The following is a 25,864-nucleotide window of genomic DNA, read 5'->3' on the forward strand; positions in this document are numbered from 1 at the left end:
TTGCAGGTACAACTTTAACTTTTTAATATATATTGCTGCAATATCATTAGCAGCTGATTGCTAAACCACACACTTGACATTACCCCTTGCAGAATGATTGTAAACATAGCTGCTGATTCACATTTGCAAAAAGCTCCATCAAACAGTTGGTTTGGGCTGTATCTGGGAGGCCAGTTTTGCTTCTGCTGGACAGTAAGAGTTAAGTCCAAAGCAAATGTGTCTGTAGTGAAAGTACTTAGTTGCCAGGATTTCAAGTCTGGCTTATCACAACTAGTCAGTGGGGAGCCCCAGCATGTCCTTGTTGCCCCTGAGTACAGGTGACATCAGGGAAGCAGTGTGCTGCTCCTATCCCCAGTGCTGGCTCCACAGCTCCCATTGGCTGGGAACCACAGCCAATGGGCGCTGCAGGAAGGGGTTACTGGAGAGAGCTGAGAGGGAGGGCATCTATCATGCAGAGCCACCTTACCTTCTCTGCCTAGGGGTCAAACATGGCAGCTGCTTCTGGGAGCAGTGCAGGAAGCCTTCCTTAGATCTGGTGCGCCATTGGCCAGCAACCATCTGAGGTAAATGCACCTTCCCTCTCCTAAACTCCCTACCAGGCCCTGCACCCACACTCCAGTCTCCCACACCCCAGAGCCCGCACCCTCGCCTGGAGCCCCCTCCTACACTCTGAACCCCTCCTTCCTGCCTTCACCCCATAGCAAAGGGAAGAAATGGTCTTTGAGAGAGAAGCTTCCAAGCAATTTACGGCTCTCGCTACAAAATCTAGTGCCTGAGTTTGTTGTAATTGTTTCAGAACCAGTAGAATTCAGGGTCGTCTCTATTTAGTAAATTAACCTAAACTTTCTCAATGGTGAGTGGCTCCATTTCACCCTGTCAAACTCCCAAGCAATCCTTAAGTAGCCCCCAGTAGGCTGTGTTAGAGTAGAACATCCTGGAAATAACATGACAGATGGCAGGGATCACATCCAACCAGGGAGGTTGCAATCTCTGCTGTCACTTGGGAATCTATGGAACTAGGCAGGCCCCAGAAAGCAGAGTTGTAATGGAAATACCACTTAAAATATTAATAGCAATCGTACTACAAGTAAAATACGAACACCACAGTGGTTGTAGGTAGGGATGTAGAAAATTGATTAAAATGTAACAGTTAAAAATCCTAGCGGTTACACGCACTGCAGGCTCTGCAGTATACAGCTGCTGTGTCACAGCGCAGATGGCTTCTCGGGATTGGGGCCAGCATCCAGGAGCCAGTACACCCTGGGAGCTGACTTTATACTATAAGTTATCCTGCAGAGTCCACAGTGCGGGGTGACAGCTGGCTCCCTAGGAGTGGGAGCCAGGGTGTAACCATAACAGAAACCAATAAGTGGATGCTTGTTAACTTTTTAAACAGTTCCACTGCTAAGCCCACAACTAGGGATGTAAAAGTGTAAAGCAAGTAAGCTTTAAACACTACATCTCAAATGCAATCACTACATTTTTAAGTTGAATGTCAAACTTAGCTAAATTTAGCTTAAAATTGTACTTTGGGGACATCTTTGTGCTAGAGCTCTCATTCCCTTAGCTTTCATGCTATTTTGAGTGTTATGGTCTTCTGCACCCACAGCTCCCAACAGAATACAGCTTCTGCAGCAGACCACTGCTCGGTGTTACCTTTCGATCTCTTGCTTTGCAGAATGAGTTGGACAATGTCTCAAGCCTCCTGGAGGAAGCCGAGAAGAAAGGCATAAAATTTGCCAAAGATGCAGCAGGTCTGGAGTCTCAGCTTCAAGATACACAGGTATGTTTTCAGTTGTAGTAAGAACCCGGTTTTTAACACTGAGTGTGTGTTCATCCATAGAAACATTCAGCTGCAGAACTTAAACTCTCTAGGTCTCTGTCTCTTCTTCCAGCAACGCTCAGAGCCCCTCTAGGAGGCTTTGTAAGGGACCCTTGTACTCACATTTGTTTAGCTTTTGGAATGGGGGATGGATTGATCTCACAATCCCTTTGTTACCCTCCTATTGGTAACTTTCCCCAGGGTCAGCAGTCCTTGACCTATGCAAATAATCACTGCACTAGCTTGGATGAGACGCAGCACACTGAAATGTGCACTTCATTGCTGACTGGCCAGCTGCAGTGGGAACTCTAGTTCAAAGAGAATTCTCCAGCCCCAAAGGAGTTATTTTGGAGAAGTCCAATGATCTGTTATGCAGGTGCTCAAACTAGATGATCATCACAGAGATCCCTTCTAGCCTTCAGATCTACGAAAAAAGCCTGATTTTTTTTTTTTAAAGACAAACTAGAGTTGCTACTTGTAGGCTTTGCTGAGCCAGTAAGTAAACCAGGCTCTTGAGGCACGTATAAGGCATAAAGGAGAATCTGTCTCTCTCTCTCCTCCTAACCCCTCCCCTCCACTCTAATCCTTGTCCTAGTAATTTGAGATCTTAAAATGACGTCGTCCTAATGTGTGTTTTTTGGGGTAATGTATACATACACCATGAAAGGCGATGGGCATTCTTTGCACCCATTGTCCAGAAAGTTTGTTCACATTTCATTTTCTCCTGGAAACATATACTTTAACTTTTAAATAATTAAAATTAGACTTGAAATTTTGAGGTGAATTGGGCAAGGGAGGGCCCCGACACATTTCATAAATTTGAATTTTAAAATTAACAAAACGTTAAGATCATAGAATTTTGGGGAGTTTTCTTTCTTTCCTTTCCTGTCTCTTTCCTCTCCTGTTGTTCTCGTCCCATGGACAAATTATTGATGCAAATCATCAGCTGGTGAAAATGGTCGTAATTTAAGGAATAAAATTGCATAGTCTCTGTAATGGAGAATTGTGCTGCTCTTCTAGATTTCTGAACATCTCACCAAAATAATTAAGAAAAACTTTTTCTTTAGAATCTGAACTTTCAAAAAACCTTTATCAGAAATCCATCATAACGGTAAGTAGTCATGGGCCTTGGAGACAACGTGTGAAGTGCTGTTAAAAATAAAAAACTAGATGAAACTGAAAATTGAAATGATCAGTTGTAATTGGAGTGAAACTTAAGGAAATTAACTGACTCTGTGACCTGGAAAAGGTCAGAAATGATGTGTCAAGTTGCCAATGACAGAATTTGTTAGCCAAGACCAGAGACAGAGGAATTTCAAACAAAACAAGATAAGAGGGCACCATCATAGTGGATTGTCTTAAGTAAGATTTAAACAAGAATGAACATTTTATGTAAATAAAACATCCACAGTTGCATTTTTCAACCCCATATGAGATCAGTAAGTGCTTAGGTTTCGCTCTGTGGTAATAGGAAGACCTTTCCTGCAGCGGCACACTTCTAGAATTCTCCCTGTGGAGTGCCTTGCACCTTCCTCTGAAGTGCCAGGGATTTGCCACTGGTAGATGCAGGACTACAGACACAAGTGGCCTGACCCAGTGGGGCCATGCCTTTAAGGCCATCTGATGTCAGGAAACTTTTCTCCTCTACCCCAGCTATTTCCTGGCCTTCCCATGGCATTTATGAAGGTATGGTTACGATGTCAGAGGGCAGGTGGCTTTACTAGACTATTATGATGCTTCACAGACAAGGTCTAAGACAGTCTGTTTCCTCACTTAGAATCCTAGAACTGGAAGGGACCCCGAGAGGTCATTGAGTCCAGTCCCTGCCCTCTTGGCAAGGCCAAGCACCATCTAGATCATCCCTGACAAGTGTCTAACCCGCTCTCAAATATCTCCAGAGATGTAGATGCCACAACTTCCCTGTGCAATTTATTCCAGTGTTTAATCACCCTGACAGTTAAGAAGTTTTTCCAACCTAAACCTCCCTTGCTGCAGTTTAAGTCCATTGCTTCTTGTCCTATCCTCAGAAGCCAAGGAGAACAATTTTTCTCTTCCTTGTGACACCCTTTTAGATGCTTGAAAACTGCTATCATGTCCCCTCTGTCTTCTCCTTTCCAAACTAAACAAGACCAATTCTTTCAGTCTTCCTTCATAGATCATGTTCTCTAGGCCTTTCATCATTTTTGTTGCTTTTCTCTGGACCCTCTCCCATTTCTCCACATCTTTCTTGAAATGTGGTGTCCAGAACTAGACACAATATTCCAGTTGAGGCCTAATCCGTGCAGAGTAGAGTGGAAGAATAACTTGTGTTTTGCTCACAACGCTCCTGTTAATGCATCCCAGAATCATGTTTGCTTCTTATGAAATGTTGTCACATTGTTGACTCCTGTTTAGCTTGTGGTTCTCCATGACCCCTAGATCCTTTTCAGCAGTACTTCTTCCTAGATAATCACTTCCCGTTCTGTAGGGGTGTGTCTAGACTACAGGCATTTTTTGAAAGTGTTCTTTTTTTCAAAAAATCTTTACCTGCGACTAGGCTGCCACGTTCTGTCGACAGTAAATCAAAAGAACGCAGCGGTTTTGTCGAACGTGGAAAATCTCGTTTTACGAGGAAGAATGCCTTTTTTTTCCCCCCGAAAGTGCTCTTTGGAAAAAAGGCGCTATGTAATGCAAACTGTGCTTCTTTTTGAAAGAGAGCATCCAGACTGCCTGGGTGCTCTCTTTCGGAAAAAGCGGCTTGTTTTTCGAAAGGACTGATTGTAGTGTAGATGCTTTTTTTCTAAAGAGGCTTTTTGGAAAGTATCTTTTGAAAAAGGCGTGTAGTTTAGATGTAGCCTGTGTGAAACTGACTGTTCCTTCCTAAGTGGAATATTTTGCATTTGTCCTTATTAAACTTCATCCAGTTTACCTCAGACCATTTCTTTAGTTTGTCCAGGTCATTTTGAATTTTGACCCTATTCTTCAAAGCACTTGCAACCACTCCCGACATGGTATCATCTGCAGACTTCGTAATTGTACTCTCTGCCATCATCCAAACTATTGATGAAGATATTGAACAGAACCCCATTTGTTATGCCCTTCCAGAATGGTTAACAGTCCAAAATCATTCTCACAGAGTAGTTATCTAGCCAGTTTTGCACCCACCTTATTGTAGCCCCATCTTGGTTGTATGTCCCTAGTTTATCAATAAGGTGGTTGTGAGACCATGTCAAATGCCTTACTAAATACCATGTCCACTGCTTCTCCCTTATCCACAATGCTTGATATCCTGTCAAACTTTTTGAATGACTGGCCTAGCTCTCATTAACCACCAGAGCTTAGAAGTCCTGCAGGCTTCCATTGTGCCCCTAGTGGAGTTGGTTCCCACTTCGCAGAACTAAGCAATTTCTCAGGATTCTCATCTTTTTAGGTCCCAGTTGTTAGTCAGTTTTGCTGTTCAGAAAAATGTGTTGTTTTTTTTTCAATATGAAAAGAAATATAGGCGTAAAAAGGACAACACAAATGACCCTTCCCCCACAAGGGAAGCAGTCAGTTCTGATGGAAATTTATTATAGATGCAATGATATTCTAGCAGGTGCTGGGTACTGCCAACTAAGCAGCATAATCAGAACTTGCAATTTTAAAACAGTTCTCCTTTTATCTCCTGTACCTTTTTTTTCCTGTTGGGAAGATGGCTTAGTTCTGCATACCACTGTGTATTAAGTTGTACCAATTTAAGATGACCTTTTGGTCATGAGACGAGCATTTAATTAACTTCTTGGAGATGTGAGTGATGGACCTGATATTAGCAAATGAGAGAGATATTGAATACCTTCAGATCAAACAGGTTGTGTGTGTTATATTTTCCTATTCCTTTCAACCCTAACCTGTTCCTCCCCCACCTCCCAGGAAACACAGGAATTGTTAAATACAGTATTGGAGGGCAGCTCAGTGTAAGGCCAAATGTAACTAGTGCCAGCAAAAGGTGAAATTCAAGATAAATTATTTTCTTACCAACAGGAGCTTCTTCAGGAGGAAACCAGACAGAAATTGAACTTAAGCAGTAGGATTAGGCAGCTGGAGGAAGAAAAGAACAACCTTCAGGAACAGCAGGAAGAGGAGGAGGAGGCCAGAAAGAACTTGGAAAAACAGATGATTGCCCTACAGTCACAGGTATGAAGCTATTGGAAATAGCTTTAGTATGGCCCATTAATTCTGTATTACTGCCTGACAGAGGCTATATTTCGTTCTCAGTTGGGGCAGAAATTAAGCTGAGTTGTGTTTTGAATATTTTCACTGGTCTTTCTCCACTGAGGTGTTATAAATATTTTGTAATAGCAGTGACATTTCAGTGCCTAAATTAGGCAGATTTAACTGTCATATTCTATAAAGCTTCAAATCTTTAATACATTGTTCTATTATCATTTTGTTTGTACCTTGCATAATAAGAAATAGCTGGTTTTGTTCTTGTGGGTTTCCCCAGTGTAATACCCAATGTTACTTTCTTTGTCTCATGTTTGCATAACTGCATTTTTATTGTATCCTGTTAATAGCTGTGATCAATAAGAAATTATAAGAAACCACTTTATTGTCTTCTGTAAAACTTAGCTGGCTGATGCCAAGAAGAAGGTAGATGATGACTTAGGAACCATTGACGGTTTGGAGGAAAATAAGAAGAAATTACTAAAGGATATGGAGGCTGTGAGCCAGCGTCTAGAGGAGAAGGCAATGGCTTATGATAAACTGGAAAAGACAAAGAATCGTTTGCAGCAGGAGCTGGATGACTTGATGGTAGATCTGGATCATCAGCGCCAAATTGTCTCCAACTTGGAGAAAAAACAGAAGAAGTTTGATCAGGTACTTTAACTTCTGACATCTCACTTCTGCTTTCAGCACCAAGGCTATGACTACTTTGCAAAATTATGTTGCACTAAGTTACATCAGAATAGTGATAGAAATGTAGCTGTGTTAGTCTGGTGTAGCTGAAACAAAATGCAGGACTAACAAGATGCTTTATTAGATGATGAGCTTTTGTGGGCCAGACCCACTTCCTCAGATCAAATAGTGGAAGAAAATAGTCACAACCATATATACCAAAGGATACAATTTAAAAAAAAGTGAACACACATGAAAAGGACAAATCACATTTCGGAACAGAAGGGGGATGCGGGGGTGGGGAAGGTGGAGGAAAGGAAGGTAAATGTCTGAGAGCTAATGGTATTAGAGGTGATAATTGGGGAAGCTGTCTTTGTAATGGGTAAGATAGATAGTGTCTTTGTTGAGACCGACACGTAGAGTGTCGAATTTTAGCATGAATGACAGTTCAGAGGATTCCCTTTCAAGTGCAGATTTAAAAGGCTTCTGGAGCAGGATGCAGGTAATTAAGTCATTGAGACAGTGTCCTTTCTGGTTGAAATGGCAAGAAACTGTTTTTTCTTTGTGATCCTGTCTAATATCTGTTTTGTGGGCATTGATCCTTTGGCAAAGTGTCTGAGACGTTTGTCCAGTGTACATAGCAGATGGACACTTTTGGCACATGATAGCATAAATTATATTTCTGGATGCGCAGGAATATGTATTCTTGATCTTATAACTCACTTGGTTAGGCCCAATAATGGTATCAGCAGGATGAATATGTGGACAAAGCTGGCAACGGGGTTTTTTGCAAGGGAAGGTACCAGGGTTGGTATTAGTGTGGTATGTCCTGTGGTTGTTGGTAAGAATCATCTTGAGGTTAGGTGGTTGTCTATAGGAGACTATGGGTCTGTCTCCCAGAGCTTCTTGGAGTTTAGTATCCTGTTCCAGTATAGGCTGTAGTTTATTGATAATGTGTTGGACAGGTTTAAGTTGGGGGCTGTAGGTGATAAGTGGTGTTCTATTATTGGTTTTCTTGGGACTGTCTTGTAGTAGATGGTTTCTAGGTATTCGTCTGGCTCTTTCAATTTGCTTTTTTATTTCTCCGGGTGGGTAGTTGAGGTTTATAAATGCTTGGTAGAGATCCTGAAGTTTCTGGTCTCTGTCTGTGGGATTAGAGCAGATGCGGTTGTATCGAAGGGCTTGGCTATAGATGATGGATCGTATGGTGTGTGCTGGATGGGAGCTGGAAGCATGTAGGTAACTGTATGAGTCAGTGGGTTTCCTGTAGAGGGTGGTGTCTAATTTTCCATTGTTGATTTGTACTGTGGTGTCCAGGAAATGGATCTCTCATGTAGAATGGTCCAGGCTGAGGTTAATGGTGGGGTGTAGGTTGTTGAAATCTCTGTGGAATGTCTCCAGTGTTTCTTGCCCATGCGTCCAGATCATAAAGATGTCATCGATGTAGCGTAAGTAGAGAAGGGGTAAAAGGGGACGGGAGTTGAGGAAACGTTGTTCTATGTCAGCCATAAAGATATTAGCATACTGTGGGGCCATGCATGTACCCATGGCTGTGCCACTGATCTGGAGGTATAAGTTGTTCTCAAACTGGTTACATCAGCATATTGTTGTCAGTTATTACATCACCGGTGTATGTCTGCACTTTTGATCCATTTTGGCAGTGAGAGTCCTCCCCAGTAGAACTCGTGTGAACTGGTCTGAAAGTTTGGGGCATTGAGGGCTTCTGAAAGCCAGCAACAGTCAGTGTAAGCAATATGTGTTTGCACGAACACTGCCTCAACCCAACTATAGCACTATAGGTGCCTTGCCCTCTTGCAGTTGGAGTTGGTCAGTGCAACAAACAAGTTATGTTGGTGGTAGTGAAACTTTGTTTGGACAAGTTTAGGTTGACATAAGCTGTTTTGTGCTGACCTCATGCCATATAGACCAGGGCAAAGAAATGTATGTCTGTAAAGCCTTAGTTATGTGTTAACCACCCTTACAGACTTTTTAAGAGAGATGTTTACTTGGAAACATGATATTTTATGTGGACTTGATTGGCTGTTGCAATATTGGCTTTTCTCAAGGGACAACTTTTGTAATAGCTTCTGAGAGCCAAGCACTTACATGGTGCTTCATGTCTTCGTTGGATGGAACTTGTGAAAAAGCTAAATTTATTTTTTAGTAAGCGCTTCTAGCCATGCTAGAGTCTGGCTTGATTTTAACTGTCTTGGAGGACCCTGATGGATTTTGTGAGAAGGGACATGAAGACTGAAGGACTATAAAACTGAGGTTCTGAGCTGGTGCACAGAACATGGATAGAAGCTCCTTTTCAAGCTGCTGTGTTTTGGATGATGGTCCCTATTTTATCTCATGCCGAAGCCTCTTGACTGAGAGGTGACACTGTGGGCAGAATAAGTGCACCAGGTCACCGGAGAGCCTTAACCTGGTCATTGACATTTCAGTGAGTTAAGTGTTCTTCTGACAGAATTTAAGATTTGTCTTTGAAACCTAGATTGACTTTTTCAGATGCTGGCAGAAGAAAAGAACATTTCTGCTCGCTATGCAGAGGAGCGGGACCGGGCAGAGGCAGAGGCTAGAGAGAAGGAGACCAAGGCACTCTCTCTTGCTCGAGCTTTGGAAGAAGCCCTGGAGGCTAAAGAAGAATTTGAAAGGCAGAATAAGCAGTTGCGTGCAGACATGGAGGACTTAATGAGCTCCAAAGATGATGTGGGCAAAAATGTAAGTATTTTTCCACCTCTCTCTGTTGGGCTGCCTTCCACGAAGGAGATGAAGTAGGAAAGCCCATTTGTACAGGGCAAATAAGACTAGGTAGTAGAACTTGCAAGTCTGAAACATTGACGTTTAAGAGTTGTACCTTTTAAAATGCCTGAAGAACTTAATTACTCTGGCAACTAATCAGTATTCACCAGTGCCAGGCATCTCTGCAACATTCACAGACTAGGTAGGGAGGAGACACAGACCAAATGATAGATTGTTAACTTCTGCTACTTTAAAAACAGGCTAGCTCTGTTTTCTTTGGGATACTCGGAATTGCTGACTCTGCAGTTGGTAGTTTCCTCCTGTTTATCAGACAGATCGGCTGTATCTAGACTGGCAAGTTTTTCCACAAAAGCAGCTGCTTTTGCGGAAAAACTTGCCAGCTGTCTACACTGGCCGCTTGAATTTCCGCAAGAACACTGACTTCCTACTGTCTGAAATCAGTGCTTCTTGCGGAAATACTATGCTGCTCCCGTTCGGGCAAAAGTCCTTTTGCGCAAAAGGGCCAGTGTAGACAGCTCAGATTTGTTTTGTGCAAAAAAGCCCCGATCACAAAAATGGGGATCGGGGCTTTTTTGCGGAAAAGCGCGTCTGGATTGGCACGGACGCTTTTCCACAAAAAGTGGTTTTACGGAAAAGCGTCCGTGCCAATCTAGACGCTCTTTTTCGCAAATGTTTTTAACGGAAAACTTTTCCATTAAAAGCATTTGCGGAAAATCATGCCAGTCTAGACGTAGCCGTCAAGTCTGACACTGTCTGCATAGACTTCACGTCTGGGTTGTTCTTAATACAGGTTTAGTGTCTTAATTATTCTGGTTTAGTGTAGGACAACCACAGAATTAAATCAGTGTGAACGAAGGATTCAGTGTCATTGTTCTCATACAATTACTGTTGTCAGAATAACAAAGATGGTGTCTGCTTTGTACTTGTGTTTTTAGGTCCATGAACTAGAAAAGTCCAAGCGAACCTTAGAGCAACAAGTTGAAGAGATGAGGACTCAGCTGGAAGAACTGGAAGATGAGCTGCAGGCCACAGAAGATGCCAAACTTCGCCTGGAAGTGAACATGCAAGCTATGAAGGCTCAGTTTGAGAGAGACCTGCAGGCCAGAGATGAGCAGAATGAAGAGAAGAAGAGGATGCTGGTTAAACAGGTATTCTGAACTAAGCATGGCTTGGAACGCAACTGTAGGAAACAAAGAACACGGCTAATTGAATTATCACCCAAAAGATGGACTGTCCCTCAAGGCTTGTATGATGTTTCTATTATCACGTAGTGGTTAAGCACTGATCTTTACATGTTCTGCAGGACAGTTTAGCACAAGACTTCTGACACGTATAGTGTGTTTTGATTTGAATTTCGTAAGGGAGCACTTTCTACTTAGCTGTTCTTTCCATTTGAACTACCTTTTAAAACAGTGACTGGAAACATCTTTATGAACGTAAAACTAACAGGTCACTTGCAAAAATACAGTTTTTGGTGTGATCACAGTAAAATGTGCAGTGCATGTGTTCCTTCTCCTGTTGTGTAGCAGTCGTTGCTATCTGGATTTATTCCAAGTAAATTGTGTGATGTAGTGCTTGGATTTTCAGAGTTGGACCATTCCTGCTGACATAGCTATGGTAGATAATCCACAAAATGCACTACTTCTCTAATGAAAACTGGTAAAGGGTCACAGGATTGCCAGCCCCTAACATTCAGCTATCCTGACATGGCCCAAAATATTGAGATGGCTTGAAAGTCACGAGACTTTAAAGAAGTTTTAAAAAGCCAGGAGAGGGATCATGTGAGGATTACCTGTTGCATTCCCTCCCTCTGGGACACATGGCATTGGCCACTGTCGGCTGACAGGATACTGTGCTAGACGGACCATTGGCCTGACCCAGTTTGGTCATTCTTATGTCATCTAACGTAAGAGGCTTTTGATTTCATCCTCCAGAACCATGAGGACTAGACTCTTGCTATTTTTCCTTTAAAATTAAAGCAGTCCCATAATCGCTTGGCTCAAGACTTGAGTGTCAAATAGCCTCAAACTCTTGATAAAATTGGGTGAGTTGGCAACGCTCTGATTCCAGCTTCTATGAACATGTTATAAACAATGGACATAAAGGTGTTTGGGTTTTTTTAAAGCTCCATGTACCTCAGTGCAGTAGGAGTACAAATTGCTGTATATCTACTGGATAAGAGCCTTGACAGTCTAATAAAATAGTAATTACATTTGATTCAGTATACAGCAAAATTAAATTTGTGTGTTTCCTTTCACTAGCCTCTGTGTAACAACCAAGTTTTCTGGCTCGACTTGAACATTGTTCCATAATTTGTTAATCTCTTTTGGCTTCCTGTTGGCTCGTTGCTTAGACATTTGATACGACTTAAATTGCTCTTCATTTTTGCTTTGAAGACTTATGGTTGGGATACAATGTCTTACTGTATGTGGTGGTGACGTGATGTGTCTGAAGTAACCATTTAATTATAATAAGGTATTAAAGATGTGGAGGTTATTCTATTGTTTTGAGTAAGAGCCATTTAATAAGCTGAAATACTAGCTTCTGCACTGAAGAGTGAAGGTAGAGACAAGTACTTCTCAGAAAGTTGATCCTGAAGCCGTCAAATAGATGAAACTATTTTAGTCCATGGGATGTTTAGCATCTGAATTTTCAGTCGTACTGCAGAAATTCCCTGAGTGTCACCTTTTGCTTTGAGATTTATGCTAAGATTTCCATAAGTTCCCTCACTTACCTGTTGTACTACTGTCAACTGGATAGTGATCAAGAGCTGAACTTTCCTCATGCCACCCTTGTGTTGTTACCAACGCCTTTCTTGGTTCTTACCCTTCTTAGATTCAGTCCAAAATCATGAGTTTTCCCATTTCATCCATTCCTGTAACACAGCCTCTCAAACTGTAATTTCACAGGTGCGGGAGCTTGAAGCCGAACTGGAGGATGAGCGCAAACAAAAGGCTCTTGCTGTGGCTTCCAAGAAAAAAATGGAGATGGATCTCAAAGATCTTGAGGCTCAGATAGAAGCTGCAAACAAGGCTCGAGACGAGGCAATCAAACAGCTGCGCAAACTCCAGGTGCGTGAAGCCAGTCCATGCATGAATGTGGCATGTCTCTTGCTTTAGAGTGCGGCTTTGGTCAAGTTCCTTCCAGTCCAACAGTGAGAATAGCTCCCTAGTCTCTTGTCCTGGGAGACCGCTTCCTGTCTGTATTTCAGTTCCTGGGTGTGTTTGCCAGTGAACTGGCTAAAATTGCCTTGCTTCAGCGTTTGTATGAAGGACTCAGTTGAATACTAGGTGAAAGCTCCTCTCCTCTCCCTCCTCCCTCCCCCCCTTAGGACCTCACAAAGCAACAAGGTCAAAGTAAATGCTAACTGAGCAATCGCTCAAACGTATGTTTGGATGTTCAAAGGGGGGCTTGTCACACTGCCGATGAAGGTTGCTCGACATGTCTCATTATACTGTCCTGTTTTGAACTGCTTATCACTTGGACACACTATATAACTGTTTGGGCAGAAATTTTCCAGGCTGGGTGTCTCAAGCTGAGCCATTTTGGGGGAAATTTCAGATGAAATTGTTCAGTCATTTCCAGAAATAAGACTACAGGCTGTACCTCCAAAAACTGACATTCTCTGAAATGGCAACATCCATCATCTGGCAGGACCACAGATGCTCCTAGACCAGAGAGCTGGGAGCCTAAGGGCAGGAGGGTTGGCTGGGGCAATAGGGTCAGCAGCCCAGCTGGGGGCAGTGCAAGACCAGAGCTGGAACCCCTCTAGCCGCCTGTGGCAGTGCAAGGCTGGGCCGGAGTCCCCCGGCAGCATGTGGGGGTGCGGAGCTGCAGCACCATTACTGTCCCTGGGAGTGTGGGGCTCCAGCCAGAGTCCCTCAGTAACATGGGGCCAGAATCCCCTGGCAGCTTCCTGGAGGGTGGGGCTGGAGCCCCGCAGCAGCCCCTGGATGCATGGGGTTGGAGCCCCATAGCAGGAGCTGGAGCCTCTGCTACCCAGGAAGCCGGCAGCAGCTGGGCAAGCAGCCCAGACAGGTTAGGGATGGGGGAGGTTGAGACAAGATGCCTGCTGGTGTGGGCAGCCTGCCAGCAGCAGCTTATGGGGGTTTGGGAGCTGGTGGCAGGAGACCTCCCCGGTCTGGCAAATTTTCTCTTTCCGGGCTGGTGAGGTCCAACCTGTAGGAGAAGAACCAGAGTTTGCCCATGCTTGGTTGGTTTGGTCTGGCTTGGTTTTCTGTGTGTTGTTTTTAATCTTTGTGAAGCTCTAGTGCCCTCATTCTATGGGTCAGGGTTTGGAGGAGGGAGGGCAGACAGCACCTTTTTGTTAGGGATGTGCCTTTTCCATCCCGGTGAAAATCTGCCCAAATTTGGCCAAAAATTAAACTCTTCACGCATCACAGTTCTCACATGCTCAGTAGAGGCTAGCTGGAGCCTCACAGCTAAATTCCCCGAAGATTCTGTCCATACTAGCTTGTTCCTTTCAGGAGCACAAGGGGTAGAAACAGGACTTCCTCTGCAACTGTAGTTCCCAGCTGCTTCATGCTGTGCTGGGTCCAGGTCCAGGCACCAGAACGGAGAGCAAGTCGCCTGTCTTTCCTGTGCTCTGTGCTGCCTGCTGCACCCACGCACTGTGGAGGAGGAAGCTGCCTGAACTAATACAGAGGGGACAGTTGTCAGACTGGTGGGAGGAGAAGACCATAGGAGCTGGTTGAGGGGGGACAGGACTGGGACCCAATAGAGTGGAGAAGGGGAAAGGGAAATGGCTCTAGCTCTGACAGAGCCAAGGTGTGGGAGCAGAGACGAGACCGGAGACTGGCTGGGTGGAGAGGTGGGTGGGGTAACACACTGGCTAAAGAGAGGACTCGGAGCTAGTCAGAGCAGGGAATATGGGCTGTGGGGAAGGCAGTGCAGATGAAGAGGAATGGAGATGAGATGGGCATGGAAAAGCTGTAGCTTAGTCGTCAGTTACACACTAACCTGCATGTGCATAAGGGGTCCAGATGACTTCAGTTCTGGTAACTGAGTGACTTTCAACCTTAATGTCAAGTATCAGAGGGGTAGCCGTGTTAGTCTGAATCTGCAAAAGCGATGAGGAGTCCTATGGTACCTTATAGACTAACTGAAGTGTAGGAGCATAAGCTTTCGTGGGCAAAGACCCACTTCGTCAGATGCATGTCCTTCATGTTCTTTCATGTATTTTTATTTGTAATATAGCTATAGACTTCTAATCTCTGAGCATTTTGTGCACGGCTCCAGAGTACTGAGGAAGCATGAAGTTCAACCATTGGTTCTACTGTCAGACATAACTTTCTTGCCTGAGTACTTCCTAATTTCAGACCCCCAAGCATATAAAGTTTTGACATCTCAGGTTTTTATGTGACAAACAAGTAGAGGACAGCATCGAAGTTGAACTAGTGGGGCAAGCCAAATGTGAAGTTCCATACCCTATTGTGTTGCTGTGGATTCTTTTAGGTATATCCAAACTAAGTAGTCCTCTGGCTTGCAGATTTTTGGCTTCCATCAGTTTAGTACAACAGGTTTTCTTAAAGGAAATTGACATTTGAGTCGAGCAAAGATTATGGAAAATATTATCAGAAGCTAGTAGCTGTAATGCTCAGAACATTACATTTAGCAAAATATAGTTTTGAAAGGAGTCTGAATATGTGAGGTACAAATGGATCTGTTCATGCAGCTATATCCTTAAGACAATATTCTGTTACAATGTTCATTATACAGTTTCTCCATCAATTTAGGTACCTACAGGTACCTACATCAAAACCTTTCCCTCCAAGCCATCGCAGCATGAGATCTCAATAAGATTCATGCCATTTTTATCATCCAAGCTTACTGAGGGTTTTTTCTGTAGCCCTGTCTGTCTTGATTAAAACTAAACCTGAGAAGTTGGATAGAATCCAGTGAAGGAGTAAAACACCGACAATGTTCATGTTTTGGGGTTACAATGAAAATTGATTTACAACTCAGTAACTAGAACTATCACCCTACGGTGGGCGTGTCTTCTCATTTACTAAATGCTGAACTCTCAAAGGGGCTAAAACTTTTCTCTAGTGGGTGATGATTTTTCCTTCTCTTAAATTCCAGGCTCAGATGAAAGACTATCAGCGGGAGCTGGAAGAGGCCCGTGCATCCAGAGATGAGATCTTTGCTCAGTCCAAGGAGAACGAAAAGAAGCTGAAAGGCCTTGAAGCAGAAATACTACAGCTCCAAGAGGTATGAGTTAGTTCCATGGTGCCTTTTGTGAGCAGCACGTACGTTCATGTTCTGTACACTTGTCTCTGATTGAAGGTGCTTGAAAATTCAGTGTGTCAGTACTCTGAATAGAGAATTGGCTAGGCAAATGCATAGGACACTCTTAATGCCCTGTTACTTGGATACAGAAAATGCACTAATGCAGCATCGTAGAACAGATGTGAAGTTTTTCCTGATGCTGGTTTGCTAACTGCTAAGTTGTTGGGGGCCATAGAGAACCTAAAGTTTTTTCATCTAGCTTTCGTTTTGCCATGGTTGTCTGCTTAGTGTAACCTCTGGCAAACAAAGACTCTTTGTAGCTTTGTAAATGACTATTTAGGGGCTATTAACAAGCTTCAAAAATTACGACCTTTTTCCATGAAGAGAAACCCATAATGCAGTATGAATAATACAATTGATTCAAGATACCAATGCATTAACAAGAGGTGGAAGGCAATTGAAAAAGTTAGAGATCAGTCTAAAATACTGCAGCATTTTCCATTTAAGGGAACAAATGTACTGCAGCCACGAAGAAGCGGTTAGCGACAAACTGGGAGTGTGAGCTAGTGGTTAGAACAAGGGAGTCAAGCTGCTTTTGTTCTGTTCCTGGCTCTTGCTGGCTGACGGGGACTGTGCAAGTCACCTAGTAGCACTTCACTGTCCTAGTGGAATTGGGAGGCTGGGTTAACGTGTGCAGAGCTCCAAGCTCCCCCAGTGCTATTTGTCTGCACGTTAAATAAGCAAACGAATCTTCTCGTGTCCCCTTGCAGGAACTTGCTGCCTCTGAAAGAGCGCGTCGCCACGCTGAGCAAGAGAGGGACGAGCTAGCCGACGAGATTGCAAACAGCGCTTCTGGAAAGTGAGTCCTCAGCTGACTGGGCGCCTGTTTAACGCAGCAGTGACTGGCTGTTGCTAATGCACTTGCATCCCTTACACTGCCCTCTGCTTAGCAGATTTCCTGCCATAGGAACTGCATCACTGGGGGAGGGGTGCGTGCTGAGTTAGGAAAAGCAAGTGGGAGTAGTTCCTGCATAACTATGTAATGTTCCCCCGCTTTCTCCCCCTCCCTCCAGATCAGCTTTGCTGGATGAGAAGCGCCGTCTGGAAGCCCGTATTGCACAGCTGGAGGAGGAGCTGGAGGAGGAGCAGAGCAATATGGAACTCCTCAATGACCGGTTTCGGAAGACCACACTGCAGGTAAAGTACCGTGGGCACATGCTGCTTTGGGCACGCTTGTGTATACTGTATGAAAGGGAAAAGAAGACCTAGGATGTTGCCTGATGGCTGACTCTTCTTGCCCTTCCAAAGGTTGATACGCTCAACTCTGAGCTGGCTGGAGAGCGGAGTGCTGCTCAGAAGAGTGAAAATGCACGGCAGCAGCTGGAGAGGCAGAACAAGGAACTAAAAGCCAAGCTGCAGGAGTTGGAGGGATCTGTGAAGTCTAAATTCAAGGCGACCATTTCTACTCTGGAAGCTAAGATTGGGCAGCTAGAGGAGCAGCTTGAGCAGGAAGCAAAGTAAGAAGATGGTTGTATTTCCTCTAAACACCAAACAGGCCACACTGATTGTGAGACCCATCCATGGCCCTAGCAGGACTTCTTGTAGGTACCAAAGGTTCCCAGCTCGGTCCCAGCAGCTGGATTTTCAAAGCTAGAGCACAGTTGCTGAAAGGACAGTCTTGGATTGAACAGCATAAATATTGAGCCTTTAAATTGTTAACTCTATCTAGGTTTTCAGGTCCGTTAGCTGTACAGATGATACTGCTGCACTGGTTCTTTTCCCGGAGTAGCTGGGCGAGGATCCTTGTGATCCTGTTTGGACAGTATACTGGATCCCAGTGTGGTGCAGCCATGCAAAGTATCTTTGGAGGACATTGCAGTGGCTGACTCTTGTGGGGGAAGCAGCCTTCACTTTTTAGGACCCTAATTCTTCCCTGTGGTAGGACCCTCTTTGTATTTGCAGGGCCTTTCCCGCCATCCACTGCTGTGCTTTAGCTGTGGGAGATGACCATAAACCATCTGTCTTCTGCAGCTGGCTAGCAGATGCCCTTGTTAAAGCACCGCAGCTGAGTACCACCACAGTGACCACACCCCCATGGTTTTAGTATGGGACAGCCAAGCCCATTCCTCTCATGTGCTGACAGACTAGGCCAGGGCTACTCAACAGGGAACCCATGGGTCTCATGTGGCCCGTTTGTTTGCGGCCCATAGTATGGCTGGGATTTACATGGGGCTCAGCACAGGGCCCGCGAGAGGGTGCCAAAACAAAAAAGTAACCGTTTTCTGTTGCTACGTGTTTTAGTAGTTCAATTCCTGGACTGTCGTTGCTCATTCATATGAGTGGAAAGTGGGTCAATGTTGCATTTTATTAATATCAGCAGAACTGACTGAAATGGGGCCTGTGTGTTGTGTGCTCTTGCCTTAATCTTCGTATTCATGCCTGTCAGGGTGAAAGAAGCTATTTGCATGTACTGTATATGCAGCCACTCTTTAAGTGGCAGCCCATGGCATATGCTGTGAATGTCATTGTGGCTCCTGGGGCTTCCAAAGTTGAGTAGCCCTGGTCTAGGCCCTTCCGGTACAACCGTGTGATTACAAGGTCGTATTTTAGCAAGGCACTTGGAAATGAAACTCATCTGTTCTTCCAAGTGACACTTCGATCTGCACGCACTAGCACCAAACTCCACATGCCTGATGATTGTGCTCTGAAAAGAGAACCCAGTGTGCAAAATTCCCAGGCTGGCTGATCTAGGGGTAACCGGCCCTGTGCTTTCTTAGGGAAAGAGCAGCTGCTAACAAGCTGGTGCGTCGTACAGAGAAGAAACTGAAAGAAGTCTTCATGCAGGTGGAAGATGAGCGTCGGCATGCAGACCAGTACAAAGAACAGGTAAGCAAAGTGCACGGTCGTGCTCCACACCCAACTCCTGCAGACGTGCTCCAGGAAGAGCCTCCAGTACAACCGCTGCTCCGCTGACCAGGGCTCACTATCGACCTGGAGGAAAGTCGCTCCCCAGAAAATCCTGCTGTGAAAGCTATGCACCAGCCATAAAACACTCCCCGTTCAAATGCATGCTGAGAACAAGGAGTCCTGAGGAGACTAGCCCAAGGTCAAAGTTCTCTGCGTGGCCCTTAGCAAATCCTGGCAGAGTTGCAGGTAGCGTCGTGCTCCCTATGTCCAGCTGCGCAGCTTTTGCATTGCCAGCTTCTGCTGGGAACTTAGGGGCTTTTTCTCACCCCACCCCAGCCAGTGTTTTCTGTGGTGTCTTCTCCCCCACGCCAGCCAATGAAGGGGGGCCTTCACTGTGGCCCTGACTCCCATCCCAACCTACCTCAGCAGAAGCAGCTGCATGTGGCTGGTGAAAGTGTTCACCAGTCCACAAGCAGGGCCTGAGTGCTTGGCAGGGCAGGGTCACCACAGCAGCTGCTGTCTGGTGGAGCCTTTCTACATGAGCTCCAGGGTATAACCGCCTGCGCCCAGCCAGGATCCTACACAAGTGGTTCAGCAGGTTAGCCTGCCGGGACCGGAGTGGGAGGGGATAGGACTGTGGACCTGGCAAGTGTGGCTGATCTTCGCAACACAGATTCCATGCGAGGGGCCTTTTGTGTCTCCTTTACCTGCTGCAAGTCCCAGTACTATGTAGGGATGTGAATGACCAGTCGGTTCCTCGCTTCCACCTCCTCCCTTGCTGCAGCGCCGCGTGGAGCCCAGGGTCTGCTGCTTTGAAAGGCCGCAGCTGAGAATTTCAAAGCAGCAGGTGGTGTGGAGCCCAGGGTCAGCGGGGGACACTCTGCTTGAGTCCCCCACTGGCCTTGTGTTCCCTGTTGCAGCAGTCCTGGGAGCTGGAGGCTGGCACAGCATGGTAGTCGGAGCTCCGCAGGGTGCCTCGAAGGAGCTTTGCTCGCTCTGGAGACATGGTGGGTGGCGTTCTGCTTTTCACCTGAGCCCGTCCCAATCTGACCCCCCAGTGAGGCTAAAGGCACAAGACAGGGAAGGGCTGAATTCTCCTCTTGCCCCAGACCTTCCCTCGGGTGCTCCGCTGCGTGGGGCTGCCCGCTGACAGCTTGGCGCTCGCTCCTAGATGGAGAAGGCTAATGCCAGGATGAAGCAGCTGAAGCGCCAGCTGGAGGAAGCTGAGGAGGAAGCGACCCGCGTGAACGCCTCCCGCCGTAAGCTCCAGCGAGAGCTAGATGATGCCACGGAGGCTAACGAGGGGCTGAGCCGGGAGGTCAGCACTCTGAAGAACAGGCTGAGGTAAGTCCGGCTGGTGGCAGGGGCTCTGAGCACAGGCAGCATCTTACCGAGGTCTTCACTAGCCCGGGGCGGGAGGCTGCCTGATGCCAGGTCTCTTAGGAACAGATGGGAAGTGCCATTGCAGAGCCACGGAGAGGAATTCCCCCAGCGTCCAGCCGACCAGGGTCCCTGCTGGCAAATGCTCCAAAGAGCCAACCCTTCCGGGCTCCCGCGCTCTGGCAGGTGGGGCTCGGCTCCTGGGCCGTGTGATAGGTAATCCTTTATTTCTGCCTTGTCCTGGCTGGACCCCAGCTCGTTCCTGTATGGCCAGGGCTCTGCGGGAAGTGCTGGAGGAGGGGAGAGCGGAGTGAGCTATGCAGAGCAGAGCAGAGCAGAGCGTGGGAGAGGCAGACACAGCTGAACTGGCGGTTGGCCTGGCTGCATGTGCAGTGGCTACATGCCGGCTGTGCCACCCACCACCCTCGGCTGCCTGCGCAGGGCCACGAGGTCCAGACATCTGGCTGCTGTGAGGCGCACAGAGCGGGGCAGGAGGGGGCCAGCCTTTTCTGAGCCAATCCAAGCATTTGGGATCCCCTCTGGGGCCGGGCGGCTGCCGGACTCCACACAACAGACATCAGCTAGTGCTCCGTGTTTCTCAGTGTGCCGTGGCCGAGCCTGATTCCTGCTGGTGTCAGATGCTCCTTAGTCTGGTGCAGCAGATGCCCACGCCGGGGACTGAGTCAGCAGTAGTCATGAGAGGCAGAAGCAGGGCATTTGGGAAGATGCCTTCATAACCCTTTCAGTACCAGGTGCTTGGGGGGGTATAACTACTGGCCCAGGGACTGTTTCAAGACCCTTCTTGAAACAGGGTGGAGGGTGACTAGGACTGATGACATGATCGGTCTCCTGGCTTCCTCTCTGTACTTGGTGCAGTGATGGGCACCCTCGGCTAGTGAGTGGGCCGCATGCGAGCCTCCCCTCCCCCATCTCAGGGGGCCGCGAGATTGTCAGAACCACGATCCTCTCCCGAGGGAGGCAGTTTTGCTCGCCGCACTTGTGTATCTAGAATCTGTGAGGGGCGCCGGTTGGCGTAGCAGCACTGGGATTGGATGCAGGGGGAGCACACAGCTCTGTGTTGTGTAACCAGCACGCACCTCGCTTCACGTGCCCTTGCTGCTGTCACGTTAGTAATACCGGTAGTGAACCATTACATGGACAGACTCCGGCAACCCCGCGCAAGGCCAACAGTAAACAAAACGTCTTGTGGACCACACGTAGAACCCTGATGGGCCACAGGCCGCTCACCACTGTTCGGTGGCTCTCCAGGTGACCCATTCGCTCCACAGGCTACACAGTGAATGCAGGGGTGCATTTAGGAATTGTTTGGTGGTTTTTTCCTAGGAGGGGTGGTCCTATCACCTTCTCTTCAAGTCGATCTGGTAGACGCCAGCTGCATATTGAAGGTGCATCTCTGGAACTGTCTGATGATGATGCAGAAAGCAAAGGCAGTGACGTCAATGAAACGCAGCCCGCCCAAACCGAGTAGAGCCGGGTCACACCATTAGCATGCAGAGACCTTTACACATAGTGGAATGCAAAGGACTTACCTGACCAGCAAATTGCCTTGTGGCCGTGAATCTGCCTTATGTACGAGTGGCATGCTACAAGGTTACTTATCACAGGTCAACTATGTCTTAAGGCTCTGTAGCCTCACCATCCTGCTTCAGTATAGGTACATCTGCTTTTTTATATATAGTAACTGTTCAGTGCATCTTTTCCAGATCTTCATTGTAAAGCCATTTTATAAAGCATCATGTGAAGGATACGACTTTTTTATCACTTCAGAAACTTCATTCCCAAGCAGTAGTGGGTTGGGGCAGACCCATTGTCGTCACTCTGCATGCTTTGTTGTACAGATTACACCCTTCCATTTCTTTTGCGCTCACATGGCCTCAGCTGTAAGAAGTCTAGTGGCACGCTGTGAAGACCAAACTGCTCCCGTATTTCTTATTTTTCTCCTAAATATTGTGCTCAGCACATAATCAGCAAGTAAACTGTGAAAAGGCCTTGGAGGTGTTCGGGGGAGGTCTAGGGTTGAATGAGGAATATCCATTGTTAACCTGCCATATCATTTCCAAGTGTTCTTGGCATCTGCTTCATCAATTAGTGCTTGTGCACTACAGGTAAATCAAGTGTCACTGTTGTTAATTTGTACAATACCTCGACCTGCTCTATCAATCCCAAGGCATCTGTACGCGTAAAATAGGAACACCAGTAATGTGGAAAAAATAAACATGGAACAGAGGCTCAGGATGGGAATTAACTTATGAAGCGGTGGCTGAGTCTTGAGAACATGGAGCTGAATAGCTGCTGCTCCTCTCGATGTGAGGAAGCTTCACAGCCGTGAGATGAAGTGTAACTAATTCCTGAGCCAGCCTAGTGTCCAACGCAGGCTCTTGAGCCTAAAGTAGCAGAAGCATCTGTACTTGCCTGGTTTGGGCTTCTTTGGGGTCTCTGTAGTTAGAGGTGAAAAGCTGGAGATTGCCTGGCTGAGCGTTGACGCGCCAGTGGATGTGAATTCTTTCTTTGGTTTTTTATTTTCAACAGTGTTACACCAAGTAGTTACACTCTCTGTTTAAATAGCGGAAAAACTGACATTACAGAAAGTGCCTTAGACACTACAGTACTAAGACAATGTCACATATATAATTTGCCTATATAACTGATTTACTGTATTAATTTTTGACTGTGCTTCATATCATGTACCTCTCTAGTCAAAGTGGTATTCTTGATATTCAGTGATAATGAATCAGTGTTAACTATGAAATCTCATCCCTCTACAATGTGCTTGGAAACATAATTTTCCTTTGGGTTAAAAGCTTTAACATCTGTTACAAAGGTTTTGTTGTGCGTTTGGATATTTTTTTTAATTGAACTGGCTGTTGACCACCAGGCATCTATCTGACTGCAAATATCTTGTTTTCTTGTATACCCATATTTCTAGACAATGATTTTTGTAAGACAATAAATTTATTCATTATAGATACTGATGCCTGCTCCATTTACTTACAAGAAAAATGATCTCCTGAGGCTTACATGGACTAATAAACAAGAATATGACTGGCAGTTGCTTCTTCCTTCTTACTGTTAGCTGGTCTGTTGTGACTTGCGTCAAGGGCCAGTCCAGGGCGCTGTGCTTTGCCATGGTTCCCAATCCAGCTTTGGCATGTTCTTGTCATTGCATGCCCTGTCACTGAACTTAAACTGAAATACGAGAGGGAGAGATGCACAGTCCTCTGCAGGCACGAGTCTCTGATTTAAATGACTCTTCATGCTCTTGTGTGATTTGTCTCCACTCCGGCCTTTGGGTGGCCACGTTCAGGTGTAGTCTGTGTGAACTCCACAGTAGGATTCCCTTGGATGTTGAGCTGCCGGCAGTGTGCTTGCTGGAGCCGGCAGTGAGCGCCGGGGAGGAGCGCTTCTGAAGGAGGAGTTCCCCTTGACCCTGCTGGATGGACCTGTGGCTGATCAGCTTAGGCTTTTGTCTGTGCATCTAGAATGGAGGGCGCTGCGGCAGTGCTTAAAGCAAAGTGCTGGACAGCGATCTCCCAGTGCTTGAAATCGCCACAAGGGGCGTAGTTAAGTGCTGGGAGCCCATTGACATGGGCACTTCACTTATGCTGCAACAGCCCTACAAGCCCCAGCGCTCCTTGGACCTTCTACTGCTGTCAGCGGGTGTCCTCTAAACATTCTAATACAGACCCTGAGATTACAGTAAGGCCCTGTAATGTGGCCAGCAACATGCCAATTCATACAGGGAAGGCAAAGCTCAGGCTCGTTCTCCCCCCTCCCCAGTCTCTGGCGCTGGCCTACTCTTGTTTTGCAGGCTAACTGGCATCCAGCGATGACTTGTCTACAATGCTTCACCACGTGGGCTTGAGGGCGTCTCCGCGGTAGGAAGGCCTGTCCCTGAGCACAGAGCAGGTGCATGGCTTGAATTCAACACTTCCTGCTCCTGGGGGGAACCAGCTGCGCAGGGGCCTGGATAACAGTTGGAGCCCTGGCCAATCTCGACAGTGAACCCTAAGTCCAAGCTACGGGCACAGGCACAGTAGAGAACAACATGGCTCTTGCTGTAGCGATTTAGCTCCATGCTGCAAGTATCAGACCGAAGAGCCTGTTGATTAAAGGGTGTGTGGACCAAGCCCAGCGCTGCTGCCTGCGCTCTGAGCCTGTGCTTGCCAGCCGTTGGCTCGGAGTGGAGGTGGCTGGGAAGACGGGGGGGCTACGGTAGAGCTCTAGGCGGTGGTTTCGGAGGCCTTCCAACCCCACCCAGGCTCTGCTGCCTGTGGCACAAGCGGGAGATGGAGTCACTTCCCAGCCAGGTACATTTTGTCTGGAGGGGACTGAGGCCAGAAGGGACCAGTGACCCTCCAGCCAGAACGTTCCACAGCTAATTCCTGCTTTGAGTCCCCTCGCAGGGACTGAACTGGGAGCCAAAGGGAATGTTGGTTTGTTTTTTCTAACGGATACAATTGAAATGGGGCCAGTGCTGGACAATCCTCACAAGCCGGGGGGAGCTAGGCCAGTGCTGCATTGCCCTCCTCCTTGAACAAACACACAGCTGTTTAGCTTCCAGCCCCGGGCCTTGGCTTGCCTGCTAAACCCTCTGCAGCAGGTGTTCAGCTGCCAGATGCGGTGCAGGAGCTAACAAGGCCACGAGAGGGGGTAGAGTTGCTGTGTAGGGACAGGCAGGGCGAAGAGGGCTGGAGGGAACTGACTTGAAGCTGGCTCCCAGCTGCACCAGCATCTCCCCCACCCCCCCCCAGCCTCTGTGAGCGAGTGGTCACCTGACTAGCTGCTCACATCCCTAGTGAGTGCTGAGTGTCCCAGGAGCACCAGCTGCGAGTTGTAGAATCTGAGGCTGACTCAAGCCGGCCCTTGCAGATCCCCAGTGTCTCCAAAGGATGGGGGTGGGGGAGCTGTTGCCCTGAGAAGGAAGCTGATGCTTGTTCTAAAGCCTGCGGGGGGGGGGGGGAGAGATATGCCTGGCACCAGCCCCCTGGTGCCCAGAACATCCACTCACAAGGGAGCCCTCTGGTTGTGGTTGCTAAAAGCCCTGGGGGTGGCACAGCAGGGCTAAGGCTGCTGGAAACAGACAGCACCTCCCTGCAGCCCCTAGGCAGGGGCACAGCTTGGCACCTCCACGGGCTACCCTGCAAGTGCCCTTCCTCCCCAAAAATGGAAAGAGCCTAGACCCCAGGAGCTGGGGAGCAGCCTGCTCGCTCCTAGGAGCCACCTGCTTGTTCAAGGGGTGGGAGGTTTTGTATCTGTGTTGGCCGACCAGGAATGCTTTTGGGTGGGCCCAGTGCCTGTGAGGCTGCAGAGCCAGGCCCTGGCACAGGCAGGGGGCTCCAAAGGGAAAGCTCAGTTCAAAGCTTGAAACTCTCATCCCCCCTAACCCCATCAGACCCCATTGGAGTTGTGCCCCCAGCCAGAAACAGACCTGTGTGCGCACACCTGCTTGATGAACTGTCCTTACCTTGAAGTGCCCTCACCCTGCAAGCTTCAGCGCCACAGCCACGTGGCCTGTTTGTTTGCAGGGAGGGCCATGGGCCAGGAACAAATGCTGCAAGGACCTGCCTTGGGGGCAGGATGTGCATGTTGGCTAGTGCCTAGCGGTGCAGTGTCAGTCCTGGCTCCACAGCAAGGGGGCAAGATCTGCAGCACCGCCTCACACAGCAAAGCCCTCCTGGAAGCAGGGAACTGGGTGGAAAAAAAGTCACCCTAGCTGGGCCAGGTCCTTTCCAGCCTGAAGGGCGAGTGGGAGCTGGGGAGGAGGCAGCAGGAGACATACTATCTGGCTCCAGGTCAGAGCTGCTCTAGGCAAAGCCAGGGCACGGACCCAGATCAGGACATGCTCCAAGCACAAAGGCCAAGAGTCCC

General features: G+C 47.1%; 1 protein-coding gene across 3 annotated transcripts in view; it reads left to right on the plus strand.

Moving 5' to 3' along the window:
* The window catches only part of MYH10 (myosin heavy chain 10), a 144,483-nt gene extending 121,519 nt beyond the window's left edge, over positions 1–22,964 (plus strand). For all 3 annotated transcript variants that reach the window (XM_075903462.2, XM_075903463.2, XM_075903464.2), the window contains 13 exons: positions 1,679–1,783; positions 5,822–5,974; positions 6,410–6,658; positions 9,185–9,397; positions 10,375–10,587; positions 12,349–12,510; positions 15,542–15,670; positions 16,459–16,547; positions 16,762–16,885; positions 16,997–17,205; positions 18,466–18,574; positions 19,767–19,939; positions 21,320–22,964. In XM_075903462.2, the coding sequence (XP_075759577.1) occupies positions 1,679–1,783; positions 5,822–5,974; positions 6,410–6,658; positions 9,185–9,397; positions 10,375–10,587; positions 12,349–12,510; positions 15,542–15,670; positions 16,459–16,547; positions 16,762–16,885; positions 16,997–17,205; positions 18,466–18,574; positions 19,767–19,939; positions 21,320–21,464 (2,073 nt within the window). In that variant the 3' untranslated portion in view covers positions 21,465–22,964. The remainder of the gene's footprint in view (positions 1–1,678; positions 1,784–5,821; positions 5,975–6,409; positions 6,659–9,184; positions 9,398–10,374; positions 10,588–12,348; positions 12,511–15,541; positions 15,671–16,458; positions 16,548–16,761; positions 16,886–16,996; positions 17,206–18,465; positions 18,575–19,766; positions 19,940–21,319) is intronic.
* Positions 22,965–25,864: the final 2,900 nt, after the last annotated feature.

Source organism: Pelodiscus sinensis, chromosome 20, assembly GCF_052426305.1.
Source record: "Pelodiscus sinensis isolate ZL-2025 chromosome 20, ASM5242630v1, whole genome shotgun sequence".
Classification (NCBI taxonomy): domain Eukaryota; kingdom Metazoa; phylum Chordata; order Testudines; family Trionychidae; genus Pelodiscus; species Pelodiscus sinensis.